The 16451-nt window shown below is 37.0% G+C and overlaps 1 protein-coding gene across 4 annotated transcripts in view; it reads left to right on the top strand.

Annotated features, from left to right (window-relative positions):
- The window catches only part of ANKRD6 (ankyrin repeat domain 6), a 99555-nt gene that overhangs the window by 44509 nt on the left and 38595 nt on the right, over nucleotides 1–16451 (top strand). For all 4 annotated transcript variants that reach the window (XM_074310300.1, XM_074310301.1, XM_074310298.1 and 1 more), the window contains exons 2-4: nucleotides 3121–3219; nucleotides 13771–13869; nucleotides 16061–16159. In XM_074310300.1, the coding sequence (XP_074166401.1) occupies nucleotides 3121–3219; nucleotides 13771–13869; nucleotides 16061–16159 (297 nt within the window). The remainder of the gene's footprint in view (nucleotides 1–3120; nucleotides 3220–13770; nucleotides 13870–16060; nucleotides 16160–16451) is intronic.

The raw sequence follows: 16451 nt of genomic DNA, 5'->3' as shown, positions 1-16451 counted from the left end.
AAGCTAGCATATTCCAGATACTGACTTCATCTTTAATTCTTTGGAATCCATAATGTCATTCTATGACTTGCAGCCATATAGAGTCAGTATAATATTGACATTTTTAAATGGGCCTTTGTTTTGAAGAAGAAACATCTTTCTTGATGTTTTGGTTTTTTTAATGATACTTTAAACAAATCATGTCACTTCTCAGGTGACAGTTCTGAGTTTCCATATCTATAAGAATCATAGAATTTAGAACTTTAGATGTCATTTAGGCACCATGTGAAGGCACCAAGGCCCAGAGAATTGAAGCATCTTGTTCACAATTACAAAGTTGGTTAGTATCACAAACTAGCTTCAAAGGCTGACTTCTGGTGTTGTTAAATCATATCCCCTTACTTGCTGCTTTCTCTTACTTTTTGATAGTTGTTATCCTCAAATGCATCTGTAAATATTCCCTCCAACAACACAGATTTCAACTTGTCCCCACCTGCCTGCCTTGTATGATGTTTATGTCTTCCCATAATTTCAACTCAAGAGGGCCACCCAATGTGCCAGAGGATTTCCTCATTTTCTTTAATGTTATAAAAATGCCAGTGTAACACCTTCCTTGTTCTTCCCATGTGATTGGCCTGTCATCTTTCTTGATCCATTTCTTTGATGATGAGTGTCCATATCTGTAAAACGAGACAGGATAATTTGTGACTCAAAATCTGTGACCTTCCATTTCTCACTGATTTTTCATGATTCTTTGTTTTGTGTTTTTGTTTGCTCTTGGGTCTCCAGTGCCCTCTTGAGTAGTATTTATCTGTGTGATATGGGAGCCACCTGCCAGTGGCTGCTGGAGGTCTAAATCAGACCTGTAGAATGGATCTCTTCATGTGAGAGGATGATGATGATAATACAAGGAGACTGAGAGGCAGTTGCGTTGTCTGACCTCCTTCCTCTTCCCTCTTGCTTCCAATTTATTTCATTCCACAAGGAACATCTGCATTAATAAAGGCTGCTTTGCAACTCCTTCAGATGTTATGATTCACAACTGTGGAGGCTCTCGGAGAACTGACCTGCCCTTTCACTTAGATGTGGTCCTTAACATTTATCTTTAATTTTTTGGAATCTGTAGTGTCATTCTATGGCTTGCAGTCATATAGACTCAATAGAATATTGTTGTTTTTAAAAATTGGCCTTTGTTTTGAAGAAAAATTTGATGTGATTTTAAAAGCCCCATAGTTTCTTAAAGGTAATTCAGCCTATTCTCCCCCCACCTGCTTAATTTTGGATCCAGTTTGTAATCTATTTGCACTCTGTGTCTAAGAGACACATACAGATGGGCAAGTTTCATTGTAGAATTTAGATAGATAAGACATTCTTTATCTCTTAAAGACATATACTTTTCCATGAAACTTTCATTACATTTCAAAGTATGAGCCTGATGGGTGTATTTGTAGTAAAAGTAACTATAGAAATACCTTTTTTTAAATAAATATTTTTAATTATAGCTTTTTGTTTACAAGATATATGCATGGGTAATTTTTCACCATTGACCCTTGCAAAATCTTCTGTTCCAACTTTTCCCCTCCTTTCCTCTACCCCCTCCCCTAGATAGCAGGTAGACCAATACATTTTAAATATGTTAAAGTATATGTTAAACACAATATATGTATACATATCTATACAGTTATTTTGCTGCACAAGAAAAATCGGACTTAGAAATAAGGTAAAAATAACCTGAGAAGGAAATGAAAAATGCAAGTAGACAAAAACAGGAGTGGAGATGCTATGTTGTGGTTCACACTCATTTTTATGGAAATATCTTAAACAGTACCACAACAAATGCCCAAATCCATTGAGAAGAAACTGGTCAATAAAATGCCTATCAGTTAGGACCCTTGTCCTAACAACTAAAGATTTTTATTAAACCTTAAAAATCCAGGTTAAATTGGAATGCAGCTATGAGCACAATTATCAGGGAGTGAAGGTCACTTCTTGACTTGATACTAGATGATGTTTTTCTAAAGGTTTTTATAACCCACTTTCTGGGGAGAAGCTATGTTCTTAATTAAAAAATCTAATTTTAAAGTAAGCTCTGACCTCTTTCCTCTCTCTGTCCCCAGAATCCTGCCTCTTTGATTGCATTTCACTTGTAGAAATTAAAGAGTTTTTATTTTTTCTTATCACTTAACTGTTACTTTCTTCACAACAAGCCACTATGTAGCAAATAAATCTAGTTTTTAAGAACAGTTTTGGCAGATTTTGGTGAGTTTTTTCCTTCGCATATTTGAATTATGGAAACAATTTATATTGCAAAAGTTCTATTAAGTATCATTTAGAAACTTTGTTTTCTATATGGCCTATAACTTACCTGTTAAGATATCCTATTTCACAGAGGGGTGTAAACCAACTGAGCAGCCTAAAATGCTTTAATGTGGCAAGAATGATTGTCTGATTTACATAAGGTGGTATGTCCCAGCATGCTGGGAGGCTGCTATTTAAAGCAAGGTTGATTACTGGGCAGAGCCAATTCCCCAGGGTGAGTAAAAATCAAGGGAGGAAGAATAAGAAATCTATGTTCTTTGGGAATTTTAGGGGAGAAAGACATTTCTTAGTATTTTCCAGTTTGTTTATTTGCATTTCTTCTAGAGATGACCTAGATCTGGGGCCTTGGAAGCAAAAGTTCTTTGGGGAAAATAATTTGGAAGCTATTTAGGTAAGGGTTTTTTGCCTAGGTAGATGACAAATTACTTGTATTGTTCTCATTACCTTAGACCTTTGGCTTTTCTCCCTCTTTATTCAACACTGACACCAGAAAGGAAATGTTTGAAGAGGAAGTTAATTTCTCAATTTGCAAATTTACTCTTTTATAAAAAAATAATGAAAGTATTAATATTTTTGCCTAAAACGAAGTTTTATTTAAAAAAAAAAAAAAGTTATTCCTCCCATTTCTGGCTTAGTGGGAATCTACATTTTTTTCCTAGCTAAATTCACAAGAATTTCCATGTAAATAAATCTCAATAAAAGTCACTGTGAAGCAGCATTTCTTTAATGAGGTGGTGAGGGTGGTGGAAGAGGAGGATAGTAGATGTAACGCTTCTGAATTGTTCATTGATCTGAAGTCAGCATTCTGTTTTGCACCTACAGCATGGCCGGACACCCCTACATCTTGCTGCCAATAAAGGCCATCTTCCTGTTGTCCAGATCTTGTTGAAGGCAGGCTGTGACCTTGATGTCCAGGATGATGTAAGTAAAGAGGCTGGGGTTGTTCTCATGTCAAGAATCAAAATCTGTCTTGAGGAGAATAATAGAAAGTTAGGCTATGAATCCCTCATGTAGGTCAGTCACATACAAGGAAAAAATGATTCTAAAGATCAGCCTAAAAGAAAGCCTTGAGTTATTACCCAATAGCAAATTCAAATTTGAGTCACAATGCTTGGTTTCTCCAGTCAACCTCTGATACTCCATTCCAGATCAGAGGGTCCTAAATGGTATTATTTCCCATATGTTTGACTTTTAAGTACATGGGGAACCTCACTGGGACTCCCTTGTATCACTAGCTTATATGTAGGTCAGAGGTTACTAATGTGGAATAATTGGATCTGCAAGGAGTCTGTACACATGGGTGAGGAAAAAATACATTTTTATTTGCAGGAATCTCTAAAATTTAGAGATTTTTAAATCTCTAAAATTTTTAAATAATATTTTGAGAAAGGGGTCCATAAATTTCATTAAGGCTCAAAGGTGCCATGTCACAAAAAAGTTAAGAACTCCTCCATTAGATGTATTTATAGTTGAAGTTTCTTAAAGATATAGAAAACAAAATGAAGGAAGATCAATTTTTCTTTCTCCTTTTTTCACCTTCATATAAAGTTTTAATCCTCTTCTATATTCCCCTAGATTATAGCATTAATCTACAGGAGGTCACCTTAATGGCTGCTGGTGAATGATATCTGATTTGTTAAAGGTTATCCTTAAACATCAGCAGAATGGCAATTATGTATAAGAAAAATCAATAACTCTTTCTCCCTATGTCATGTAATCATACCCTTGGAAGCCACTAAATCCCTCTTTTAAAAAAAATTATTTTCAGTTTCAAATTCACTGTAACCCTTGTACCAATGTAACTTGGCAATTGGGTCATTTCCACCTATGGATTATATAGTAGTGTTTTCTGATAAACATGGATATGAGTGAGAAAACTGCAGGTCATTTAAGTGCTCTTAAAAATACTGAGTTTAATGTAAATCTCCTCCAGATTGACTTTTAGTAATTTCTGAAATTGAGCATATCTGCACATGTAGGCAAACTTTGATGTGAATAAAATAGGATTTACCGATATGTTCTAGTGTTTCTGGAGGTAATTTTGCAAAGCTCTAATGTCAGGTGTTTGTAGAAATGTAATAGTGGTGCCATATCTAAAGAAATAATAGAACATGGAGCTGATTTGTGTGTGTGTGTGTGTGTGTGTGTGATAGAGAGAGAGAGAGAGAGAGAGAGAGAGAGAGAGAGAGAGAGAGAGAGAGAGAGAGAATGAGAATGTATGACATGAAACAGGCTTTCTCATCGTCTGTCTCTGTCTGTCTCTTAGGCTGTGTCTCTGTCTCATCAATGCTTGGAAGTACAAAGCCAGTCACTGGCCTAATACTAATTATGATCAATTTGGAAGTTTAAACCTACTCTGTTTTTGGGGCAATCTAATGGCCTTCTGATCCCCTGAGACTTAGGTGCAGATGCACAATTGGCTTAAGTTCTCTTGCAGCTCAGAACTCCCACACTCAATAAAGAAATCCAGAGATTCACCAGTCTCAACTTCTTCCAGGGCAGAGATCATAAACATAAGCCACCACGTCTTTTTGGTTTCTTTAATGGAAATCCTGTGCATTTCAGCAGAAGTAAAGTTTTCTAAAGACTATGGGTCTAATTTAACTCATTGTTCTCCAATATGTCTCTTTGTGTGCTCACAGGCACATTTGCGCACACACACACACACCATCAGAACATTCCTCCAAAGACAAAATTACCTCAGTGTGGTTTTTGTTTTTCAGGTAACTTGGAGTAGAAGAGTTGGATTAAGTTGTTAAAAGTGTGTTAGATAGAGCACATCTCATATTCTGGGGATATAACCACATCCTTATTTACACTCTGACAAAAGTTTGGTACTAAACATAGAGAACTGTGGCAACCATACATATTTCCAATGGCAGGTTCTACAGCAGTCACCGTGCAACTGGATTTCTATGGATTCAGAAAGCACGTATCATTTGACAGTAACCAAGGCTATTTTTATAGGTTGGAGGCTGGGAAGGTGGAGAGAGAGCGAGCAGAGGTGATGATCACAAGTTGGCAAACAGCAGCATAAGAAAAGTCTTCTTTAATATCATACTATAGCACCTACCCTTTTTTCCCTGCTCATGCACATGGAATTATTTCTTTGAGCCTTTACCTCATCCTACTCAGAAAAACTTATTTTTCTCTGTTAAATGCCTCATATTTAAAACAACCACAAAAACTTGTATTGCTATCATTAAGAATTAGGAATGAATGATATGGCCAAGTTTTGGCCTCCGTTCTTAATGAAAAGATATATTTTTAAACATATGAACCTCCAAATGTAATGAAAAAAATGAATTTCTAAATATAGAGATATTCCATTTCTATCTCCAGAGGAGTCATGATATTCTGAGTGTTGTGATGTTGAATAGGAAAGTTACTGAGTATGGTGGAAAGAATCAGAAGACCTAGGTTCAATCTCTCCTCCAATGCTTACAACTGATTTGCCTAAGTTCAAATCTCTTTTCCTTTTCTGTTAAAAAAATGGATTCTAAGATTCCTTCTAACTCTAGATCTTGGATTCGATGATAAATCTTTGCTTGCAAGTATCAGAAGAAAACTCCATGCTTTTGTTCTTTTAACAAGATTGGGAAAATCAATAAATGAAATTACCTACCTATCCTGAACAGTGTATACTAATAGAGAACATAACTGTTGTGAAGAGTTTAAAACCCTCACTTCATATTCTGCAGATATTTTTCTTTAAAGCCATTTTTAGAGACCAAGAATTAGTGGAAGGAAGAATGACCTTCAGTGGCCTGGAGTGGGACTATTATGAATTTCAACCTGTGGAAACCAGTTCTTTAGAGTATGCAACACCAGGAGCTAATTCTCTCTTGCTTCCTGCCAATCCTGCCAAATCTTTTTGGAGCTCTAACGAGGTCTCCGATTGGTCCATGAGCATTCACACGGCACAGACCTCAGAAATAGTCCAGGACAGAGCGGCCACGGTGAAAGGCATCAAGGAAGAGAAAAATAAGAAAGACCAAAGGAGAAAGGCTAGGAAGGAACCTAGAAGATCAGAGAGAGAGAAGGAGGTCAGCAGTTTCCCTTTACATATATCTCTCTGACCTCATGCCTCCCTTCAGCAGGCGTGCATGTGCACCCCCTACTATCCTCTCCCTTCTGGCATGATTGCTTTGGAAAAGACTCACGCTTCCTGCTTATGTGGCTTAGAGTTAATCTTGTTGCTTGGCTTAAAAACCTCTGCCCAGTATTTCTTACTACTCTGAGTTTTCTGACCACTTAAATTTAAAGATTTAAATCTAAAAGTATTGGTTCCAAATCTAAAGATATTGATTCTCAAATTCCTAAAAACCTCAAATGAGAGAGAGGGAGAGGGAAAGAAAAAAGAAGGGATTTGACTGTAGGGATGCCATTTTGCATATAACTCAGTGTCTTCCTAGTCAGAACTGCTGGGTTCTTCATATTACCAGTTAATAGAATTTCCCCTCCCCCATTTTGTTGATCAGTCAGAATTTATCTATGATATTTAGTTTTTTTTTTCCTTGTCCAAATCAGTCATGTATCCAGCAAGAATTTATTAAGCACACACTATGTGGCCAGGTAATACAACAATTATATACTAGGGATACAGAGACCAAGCAAAATTGTTAGGATTACTAGGTGAGAACTCAGGTTGTCTGGACAATTACAAGGTGAGAATTCAGGTTGACTTGACAGTTCTCTGGTTCAGACCTTGGTTTGGGCCTTTAAAGGGAGTTTACACCTTAGGAATTCTAAGAGGAGCAAGCTTCTTCCCAGAAGCCCTTGCATTATCCCACGCTCATTCTCTGGGAGGTTAAAAGAGGACAGCACTCCAGAGATAGAAGTCTTTGCTCTACATCAGGCTTGACACGGCTCTTTGCAGGAAAGGAAGTCACTTCTCTGGACAAGAGTTAATGGCAACTATCTAGAGACAACAGTTCTCTGCAGGAAGAAGAATCTGTCTGAGAGATTTGAGTTGACACAGCAGATCTCCTCCCAGAGAGCGATCGGCAGCTTCTGGAGACAACAGCACGCTACACAAAATTAATTCCTGTTCTTTGGGAGCTTACATTCTATTGGGGAATCAACATGCATTACATATAAATAAATAAACATTATAGGAAATAACATCAGGGATAGTCTAGCAAAAAAAAATAGGATCAGAAAAAAAGCTTTGTATGTAGAAAGTGGCATTCAAGCTTAATTATGAAGGTAGCTAGGGATTCAAAGAGGTAGAAGTGAGGAGGGGGCACATTCCAGGGATGAGATAGACAGTTTGGACAAAATCAGTCTTAAAATCTACAGGGATTTATTAAGCATCCCTGATGTGTCAAGGCCACTGCTAAGGATCTGCCATTCTAATGGGCAAAGACAAAATCAGGAGATGGAATATTGGGTACAAGAAACAGCAAGGGAGCCAGTTTGGAATGCTGAGGACATTAAAGGGAATCCTGTGAAATGAAACTAGAAAGATAGGGCTAGAGCCACAATGTGAAGGATTTTAGAGGTTAATGGCATAATTTCCAGAAGGCTATCTTTGGAGCCAGGGAGACCTGGGTTCAGGTCCTGTCTCTGACACATACTGGATGTGACAAGTCACATCTCTAGACAAGTCAATTAACTTTTATCTGTATCAGTTTCTTCATTCGTAAAATGGGAATAATAACACTACCTGCCTTTCAGGGTTGTAGTCAGGATGAAATGAAATTTGTAAAAATACTTTGAAAACCCTAAAACATATGAATACTTGCAGAGAAGATGATATTCTGCTTAGGTAGAAGGAGTTGCCTCCTCTGGGAATTTCTTTTATCAAGAAAACCACAGGTCCACTCTCTTTATCCCAGTCCCTTTTAATATCAGAGAAATTTGCATTTCATCATAGAGGCAAGCCAGTGGAGTTTAAGTTTGATAATTCCTAGGAGAAACAGCCCTAATACCACCACTTTGTCTCTTTCCAAAAATAGCCCATATTTGAATTATCTCATAAATAAGGAAATAACTCAGAAAAAGGGATCTGAGAACTGAGACTCTGCTGCTAAATCTGTAACAACTTGGGCAAAATACTTCATTCCTTAGTTTCCCCATCTGTAATGCAAGATTCAGACTAGATAGTCTCTTAACTTTTCTTCTAATATTCTGTAATTTTGTGACATGGTCAATAAGGTAAAGACAACTTAAAGTTTGACTCAGAATGATTAATGATGATAGCTAACATTTATATAGTGTCCATTCTTCACTAAGTGCTTTACAGTTATTATTTCATGTGATCCTCACTATAACCCTGAGAGGTAGATGCTATTATCATCCCCTTTGAGTTGTTCAAGGTCATACAGATAGTAAAGTATCTGAGGCTGGATTTAAACTCAGCTCTACCTAAGTCTAGTGCTCTATCTGTGCTGATATCTTGCTGCCTAGTCGATTGTTAATAAGTAGGAAACTGGCTTCTCAAATCACTTCTGGTCTCTGAGTAGTTATGGTCTTTTTGCAAAATTCCTGTATAGTACCTTAATGTGGAGAAATGTCCCTCTGACGTCATATCCTCAGGACTAGATCCTGAATATTTTCTCTTCTCAGTTTTAAACTACAAACATACTCAAAATCACTTTGGGATGCTTTATTCAGCAGTTGATCTAGGTGTCTTACATAAAAAACAGGCATGTGGCATATGGCAGATTAAAAAAAATTATTGTAAATCTTATCTTACAAGGAATCAAAATGGATTTAAAAGTGTGAGGAGGGGGTTCACTGACAGAAAGTTATAGAATTTGCCTACCTTTAAGTTCTAAGATGGGGTAAGGGAATAAAATAGCAAGTCTCTATCAGAGAAAGGCTATATCCTTGAATTTTTATTGTGAGTATCTGCTTAGCATAGTGCCTGGCTCATAGCAGGTGCTTAATAAATGCCTATCCCTAAGTTATCCCTCCACCATGCCTTCCACACAGGGTTCAGTCAAGAAGTACTTGCTGATTGAATGCTATTAACACTACTGAACTCATCCTGTCATTCCTTTGAAAAATTCCAGGAATCTTGAAGACTTTTTCCTAAGTCATAAAGAAGTCAGGGAACAATTTTAAGCTACATTGTATGATTCCCAGTGCAGCTCCTAAGTGCTTTTTGGGGCTTTTTTAATGATGACTGAATGAAGTGTTTGGTTGTTCTCAGCTGTAGATTTCAAAATGGAAATGTTTCAGCATCAAAGCTTTTGCCTTTATGGGAAGAAAAGATTGAAGGCTAAACTGGATTTGCCTGTTATATCTGAAGGAGACAATAGGCTTTAAATTAAGAAATTACTTGCCTCTTTGGAAGTAGCATATAACAATGAGTTGGTAGTCTTTCTTACTCTTCCCTCTCCTCCCTTTTCTTAGAGGAATTCAGCCTTTATAAGTAAGGAACTGCCAAATTTAAATCAGTGTCATATGTGTCTAGTATCATTCTTTTATAGGTTCTGCCCCCAAAAGACCCTCCAATCTATTCTAAACAGAGCTCAGTTGCAGAGTGACCAGGTTCAAATCTCACCTTTGAGGCTCATTGCCTGGGTGACCTTGAAAACCTCCCTAGAACTCATTTTCTCTTCAGTAGTAAAATAGGTAGGTTATACTACCATATACAGCTATTTTTAAAAAATGTTGACCTAAAGCTTTATGATATGATGAAATCAATGAGATAAAGCTTTTATTTTCTTTCTCATAGGCTGTCATGTGTGTTCTCTACTGGATAAGCCATAAGATTAAAAGGCCATAGATTCCTCTTTGTGTGATACAGATGGAGCTCCTGTCTCATGATGGAATTCATTTGATCTTTGTGTGACTCTGATAATAGCATTGAAAACTTACAGAAAATACTGATTCTAATGGAACTGAATTTAGCTTCTTACATTGAAGTAAAGAGTAGTTTTCATGGAAAAAGGGATTTGTTAGCTTAATGAATTATAAGAGAACTTAGATATTCATAGAATCTGAGAATTAGAAGGGACATGAGTGGCTATTTTGATTTCCATACCAGAAGGCTATTCCCATAAAAGTGGTTATCAAGCTTTTGCTTGAAGATCTGGCTTCTGGGGAAGAAGAGCTCATTGCTTCTTGGGGCAAGCCAGTCTACTTTGGGACAGTTTGACTTGTTGGGATATTTTTCCTGATATCAAGTCAAAACTGTCTTCTTTGATATTTTCTCTCTTCTAGTTCTGCCCTTTGACAGAATAAGTGCAATTCCTACTCTATTTGACAGCCTGAGGAACACATGACCACAGCTATCATATCCCCTTGGAGTCTTCTTACCACTAATCTAAATATGTCCACTTCTGTCAAGTGATCATCATATGACATTTACTTTATCCCCTTTCCCATCCTTATTGCCCTCCTCTGAAGATTTTCCATATTAACAGTATTCTTAAACTATAACACTCAAAACTGAGCACAGTATTCCATTTGAGACCTGAGTAGGACAGAGTACAGAAGAACTCTCACCTTCTTATTCCTGGAAATTAGATTATGATAAACATTTAAACCTGTATTAAAAGAATGACCAAAAGATGATGGGGAGAGAGAATACCATAACAACAGATGCTCTTGTCATTTGAAAAGAATAAAACAGGTCAAAAAACAATATGACTGATGTTGCAGATATGTCACATTTACTATAACCAAGGGATTTTTCACCAGCCATGTGCAAAACTCTTTTTTATATATTTTAATAATTTTTATTTACATGGGTAATTTTACAACATTGACAATTGCCAAACCCCTTGTTCCAATTTTTTCCCCTCCCTCCTCCCGCCCCAGATGGCAGGTTGACCAATACCATGTGCAAAACTCTTAATGAAAGTTAAGGCAGTATCTAATAGGTCATTTAGAATAGAAAATCTGGTAGGGTAAATAGTGGGTTGAGGCCTTTTGTCCTGAAAAAGTCCGTTACAGATTCATATGGCAAAATATGGCACTTTAATGCCATATGTACAGTCTTCATTTTTAACTTGTGAGTCATTATGAAGAAAACTTTTTTGGGATTTTCCAAGGGATGGGGAAATGATAGTACCATTAAATGTTTTAAAACATTGAGTTCATAGGATCATAACTGTAGAGCTAGAAGGGATCATTGAGAGATAATATTCATAAAATGCTTAGCTAAGTGCCTGGCATATAATAGGCACTTTAATAAATGTTTATTTCCTTTCTTTCTTCCATTCTCTTCATTTTACAAACGAGAAAACTGATACCCAGAGAAATTATGTTGACTTAGCCAATGTTACATAGGCAGTAAGAAAGGCAGAATTTAAATATTGCTTTCAAGTCCAGGATACTAAGACATACTTGAATATGAAAGAAAAAGAGGCATTGCAACTACTAATAAATGCTAAACTTTGGAAGTATTTTCTCTAATCTTTGAATCCTGTAGAGGTCAAGTATTATTGTCATCATCATTTTCCTTCTGGAGGAAATTGTCTCAGAGAGGGTGCATGAGTTAGCCAATGTCACACAGCTAATAAATGGCAGTGCCCATCTTCAAACAGAGGTCTTCTGATTCAAAATTCAGTCTTTCCTCTGTATAACACTGCTTCTCTAGCCAAAGTTCCAAAAGTTCTTACCCTTTTAAATGAAGAGAAGGAAGAATAAATTAGTTATATGAAATTAAACTTCTAATTTGCATCACAGATAATCACAAACTAATAAAATCATATAAACATAATTCAATCAAGTTAGATCAGAAGATAAATAAAGGCCTCTTCTAGCACTTATGTCTTATAAATTTATGTCTCTTCTTCTGTGAGTTAATTTCATCTGTATAGAACTCCTGGTAGTAGAACAAGAGAATCTTAGAGCAGGAAGGAACCATAAATATAGTGGAGTCCAATCCCTCTTTTTAAAGATAAGAAATCTGAGGTCAAAAGAATGAGTTTGCCCAAAGTTACACACTTCAAACCAAGACAAGAATTCAAAGCTCCTGAATTCATTTTATTGCTCTTCCTACTACCCTAGAAAGATCATTCATATTTTTCATTGATCTTACCTTGTATTGATCTGGGTGACATTGTAAAGACAGACCTGGGGAAAGAGACCAAACCTCAATGGACCTCAGTTTTCTTGTCTGCAAAATGAGGGTGGGGTTGGATTTGATCTGCAAGTTCCTTTTCACATTTAAAAGCCTGTGACACAGTATTAAGTAATTCCTTTTTCTTTGCTTGATTTTCCCAATTAAATGTTTCATAGAGAAAATATGCTTCTAGGTTCCATAAAAGAAGCTTTCTCTGCTGTAGTAATCATTTTTCCACATTTAGGCATATATTTCCTTTTTTTTTTTTTTTTTTTTGCTTTTACATTTTTCTCTTTTAGTCTTTCCCCTTTTCCTCTCCTGTTCATTTTCTCTTTCCCTCTTTCACCCAGGCTAGAAATCTAGTGGCTACTCATGAATCTGGTCCCATGCTGATTGGCCAGAAACTTTGATCTACTCTGTTTCTGAGCTGGATTGGATCACCTAGCCTTAGGCAGCCTGATTTCCTACCATAACCCATGAGTCTCAGGCTATTTATATTGGTACTGCATTTAATGAAAACACATAAAGAACTATAGTGCTCAAATGATCCATCAGCCTTAGCCTCCTCCAGAAAGAGATTACAGGCCTTTTCCACTATACCCAATTATTTTTTACTTCAAATTGAATGAGAAAGTCAGATTCCATCCATCCCCTTGAAAGAGTAAGGAAGAAACATTTTATAATTCCAAAAACATAAAGCCAGAGAGTGGTCAAAGATAGTATAAATTATTGAGAATGTCACCATGAAATCCCAGATGAGACTTAGAAATAAACTTGGCACAAAGACTTTATAAATATAAAGTGCTTTGGTCCTCATATCCCCCCACAAGAGTTCCTCACAACAAATCAATGAAGAATCAACCTCTTTGAATTGTCGGTGACCATGACCGTTATGGGATAGTTGACAAATTGGTAGCCAACCTGAATTGTGAGTGTCATCAAGTTACCAGAGTGAAACAGTGATACGCGTGCTGTAATGGAGAGGTAGCTTATCTACCCCATTGCATTCCAGTTTCTGCCTCTAAAGATAAAACTGTTGTAAGATTGCCAGTATAGGTACCAGACCCATTCATCACGCCAGGTAATAGGTACACTATCTAAGCAACGTTTTCTAACTGAATCTTTAAAAATGTCTTAATTCACTAACCCTTTCTGCTTCCTAGGGCATTTGTTGAAATGCATGACCCCTATTTTGCAGCCAGAACAATGTGGCATAGTGTTGTTTGGGTGATGGGCTTGAGATTCTGCTGGGTCAGTAGTCAGGTGGCAAGTGAAGCCCATTTTCTTTACTTAGAACCTATTCTTCCTGAGAACCACAGAGCCCCTCTCATCCACAATAACAGGGTTCCTGTTAAATGTTGTGTATGGGTCTGCCTGTCAGATTGAAGTAGTGGACACAGAGATACAGGTGGAGAGAATTAACTGACTGGTAATGTCTCACTTTTCAGGGGGATCAGACTGCATTGCATCGAGCTACTGTTGTAGGGAATACCGAGATCATAGCTGCTCTCATTCAAGAGGGGTGTGCTTTGGACCGACAAGACAAGGTAAAAAGAGAACTCTCAGACACTCTTCTTATCTCCCAGGTGCTGTGTGAGGCCACACAAGATTTGTAAATAGGCTGCAAGGCACATATCCTAAATATTTTTCAGGATGGAGCTGGATAATTCCAAGTGAAATGAATAAGCTAGTACCTAAAACTTGTTGATTGATATACCTTACTTGAGTTTACATTACAAAGGGATCTAGTCTTTCAGGAAATTAGATCTTCACACTTCTCTGCCTACTTGGTGGCTTTAAGCTGCACATAGATAATTCTAATTTTTTTAATATTATAAATTGGCCCAGCGGTACACTGACTAGAAAGCTAGCCTAGGAGTCCTGTATGCAAGGCCTGTTTATGATACATATTGGCTTTGTCATGCTGGACAAATCATTTAATTTTCAGGGCCTTGATTTATAAGATGCAGAGCACATCCCAGTCTGCATTGGTGGAGGGGAGTATGTTATAGTATTTTAAATCAATGAAATAACAGGTACAGTAACCAAAAAAAGGAGAGGTGGGGGACATAGCATGTTGAGTAATAGGTTTTATCCAGAAAATATGTACCCTTTTCCCCTTTCTTTTTACTTTCCTATTTCCTCATTCCATATGCCCCAATATACTCATTCCTTTGTGCCTTCTGCATACATTATTCTCATTGACTACCAGCTTAGCTACCCTCCCGTTGCAGTACTCTCTGTGTTTAAAACACCTGAAAATAGACTTTATGGCAAAGCTAAGCTAAAACAGAAACAAGTTTACCAAGTATAATCTTGCCAAGTACAAGGAGTGTTGGAGCTCAGTTTTTACAATTTTTTTTTTAGTTGTCTCCCACCATTAGGAACACTGGCTAGAGTCCGAATAGTAGTCATAGTCAAATAAAATCAGCAATTGCCTACTATGCATTGGGTATTATAATAAGAGCTGGGGCTAGAAAAAAAATGCCCTTATTCTCAAGGAGTTTGCTATCCAATGGGGGAGATAACATGCAAACATTTGTGTATATAGTCATAGGTAGAGCTCACTCAAAAGAGTATCTGTCCCATTCCCTTTCTGACTATACCTAGAGAACAGTACCTTCCTGAAAACTTGGAGGAGAATGTAACTGTTTCCTCTCCAGAATTGCCACTCTTTGTCCCCTGGCACTCTCCCCTGTAAGGTCTTAGGTACAATTCTTGTGGCTTAAATAATATAATATAGAAATCTTTAATAGCTATATAAATATAAGCTATTATTATTGTTATCATTACTTCCAACAAGAAAAAAAGAAAGTGGTAGTAAGGGGGCAAGAGAAGGGAAGGAAGAATTGTTTGATTGTCACTTGAAAATTACATAATTACAGCAAATATGGTTACCTTTCTCACTGAGGACTCTAAGACAAAACTGCATACATTGTGATGCATACTGGAGATTCAAAGACAAAGATGTGAGGTGTCGCATACGTCAAGCAGTTAATATTCTACCAGATGGTTGCCTTATAATGTGGAAATATGTTTGAAATGATTGTACATGTATAACTTGTATCAGATTGTTTGCTCTCTTAAGGAGGAGGGAAGTAAAGTTGAGAGAGGAAAAAAAATTATAACTCAAAATCTTATAGATAGTGGTCTTACCTATTTACTGACACCTCAGTGCCTGTTGATATGCTTGCATTTGTTTGAATACCCCTTCACTAATTCACCTTTCAAAAAAAGAGAATACAATCTACTCACCCAATTGTACACTAGACTTGTAAGTTGTTCTCAATCTTTGTAACTGAAACCTTTTAATATTTATTAAATAATAATAATTAATAATATTAAATATTTTAATATTTCTCTCTACAGCAGATTTGAAGAATAAAATAGACCTTTGCTTAGGACAGCAAGATCAACAAGTGTTTGTTGAGTGCTTACTATATTCCAAGCACTGTTCTAATAAGTATGGGGGATATAATAAAAGACAAAAAAAAGATTCATTTCTCAAAAAAAAAAAAAAAAAAAAAAAGGATGAATAGATGTTCATAGAATTCTTTCCTTCCAATCTGGACTTCTGGAGCATCCTTCATGTAATTCAGAGGTTTCACTAAAAAATAAGTTATTCAGAAATTCGAGAGTGAATGCTTCCCTAATGTGCTTTTATTGCACCCTTCCTCATTCCAACTCAGAAATCTCACTCTGCTTTTGTGTGTGTGTGTGTGTGTGTTTTTTCCGTAGGATGGGAATACCGCTCTTCATGAAGCATCCTGGCATGGCTTCAGTCAGTCTGCCAAACTTCTCGTTAAAGCAGGAGCTAACGTGCTTGCCAAGAACAAGGTGAGATGCCAGCAGGTGACAGGAACTTCCCATTCATGAGACGGAGAGGGCCGTGTATTTCCTTTCAAGCCGAGACCTGCTAGTGTCACTTTTCCATGGTTAATGACTAAATCATGCCCTAACTCTGAGTCTTGGACAGGAGTGAATCCTGCCAGGAAATTCCAGTTGTAGAGGTGAGACTGGGACAGATTGACACCTGGCTCAGGGAAGCAGCTCCACTGAGAACTGCATTCATTATTGCTGAAGTCTTTCCCCTCTCTTCCCTAATTCCTCTGGAAGTTTATATCTAGTT

Source organism: Sminthopsis crassicaudata, chromosome 4, assembly GCF_048593235.1.
Source record: "Sminthopsis crassicaudata isolate SCR6 chromosome 4, ASM4859323v1, whole genome shotgun sequence".
Taxonomy (NCBI): Eukaryota; Metazoa; Chordata; class Mammalia; order Dasyuromorphia; family Dasyuridae; genus Sminthopsis; species Sminthopsis crassicaudata.
The sequence above is the reverse complement of the archived record's forward strand: the minus strand, read 5'-3'. Positions and strand labels throughout refer to the sequence as shown.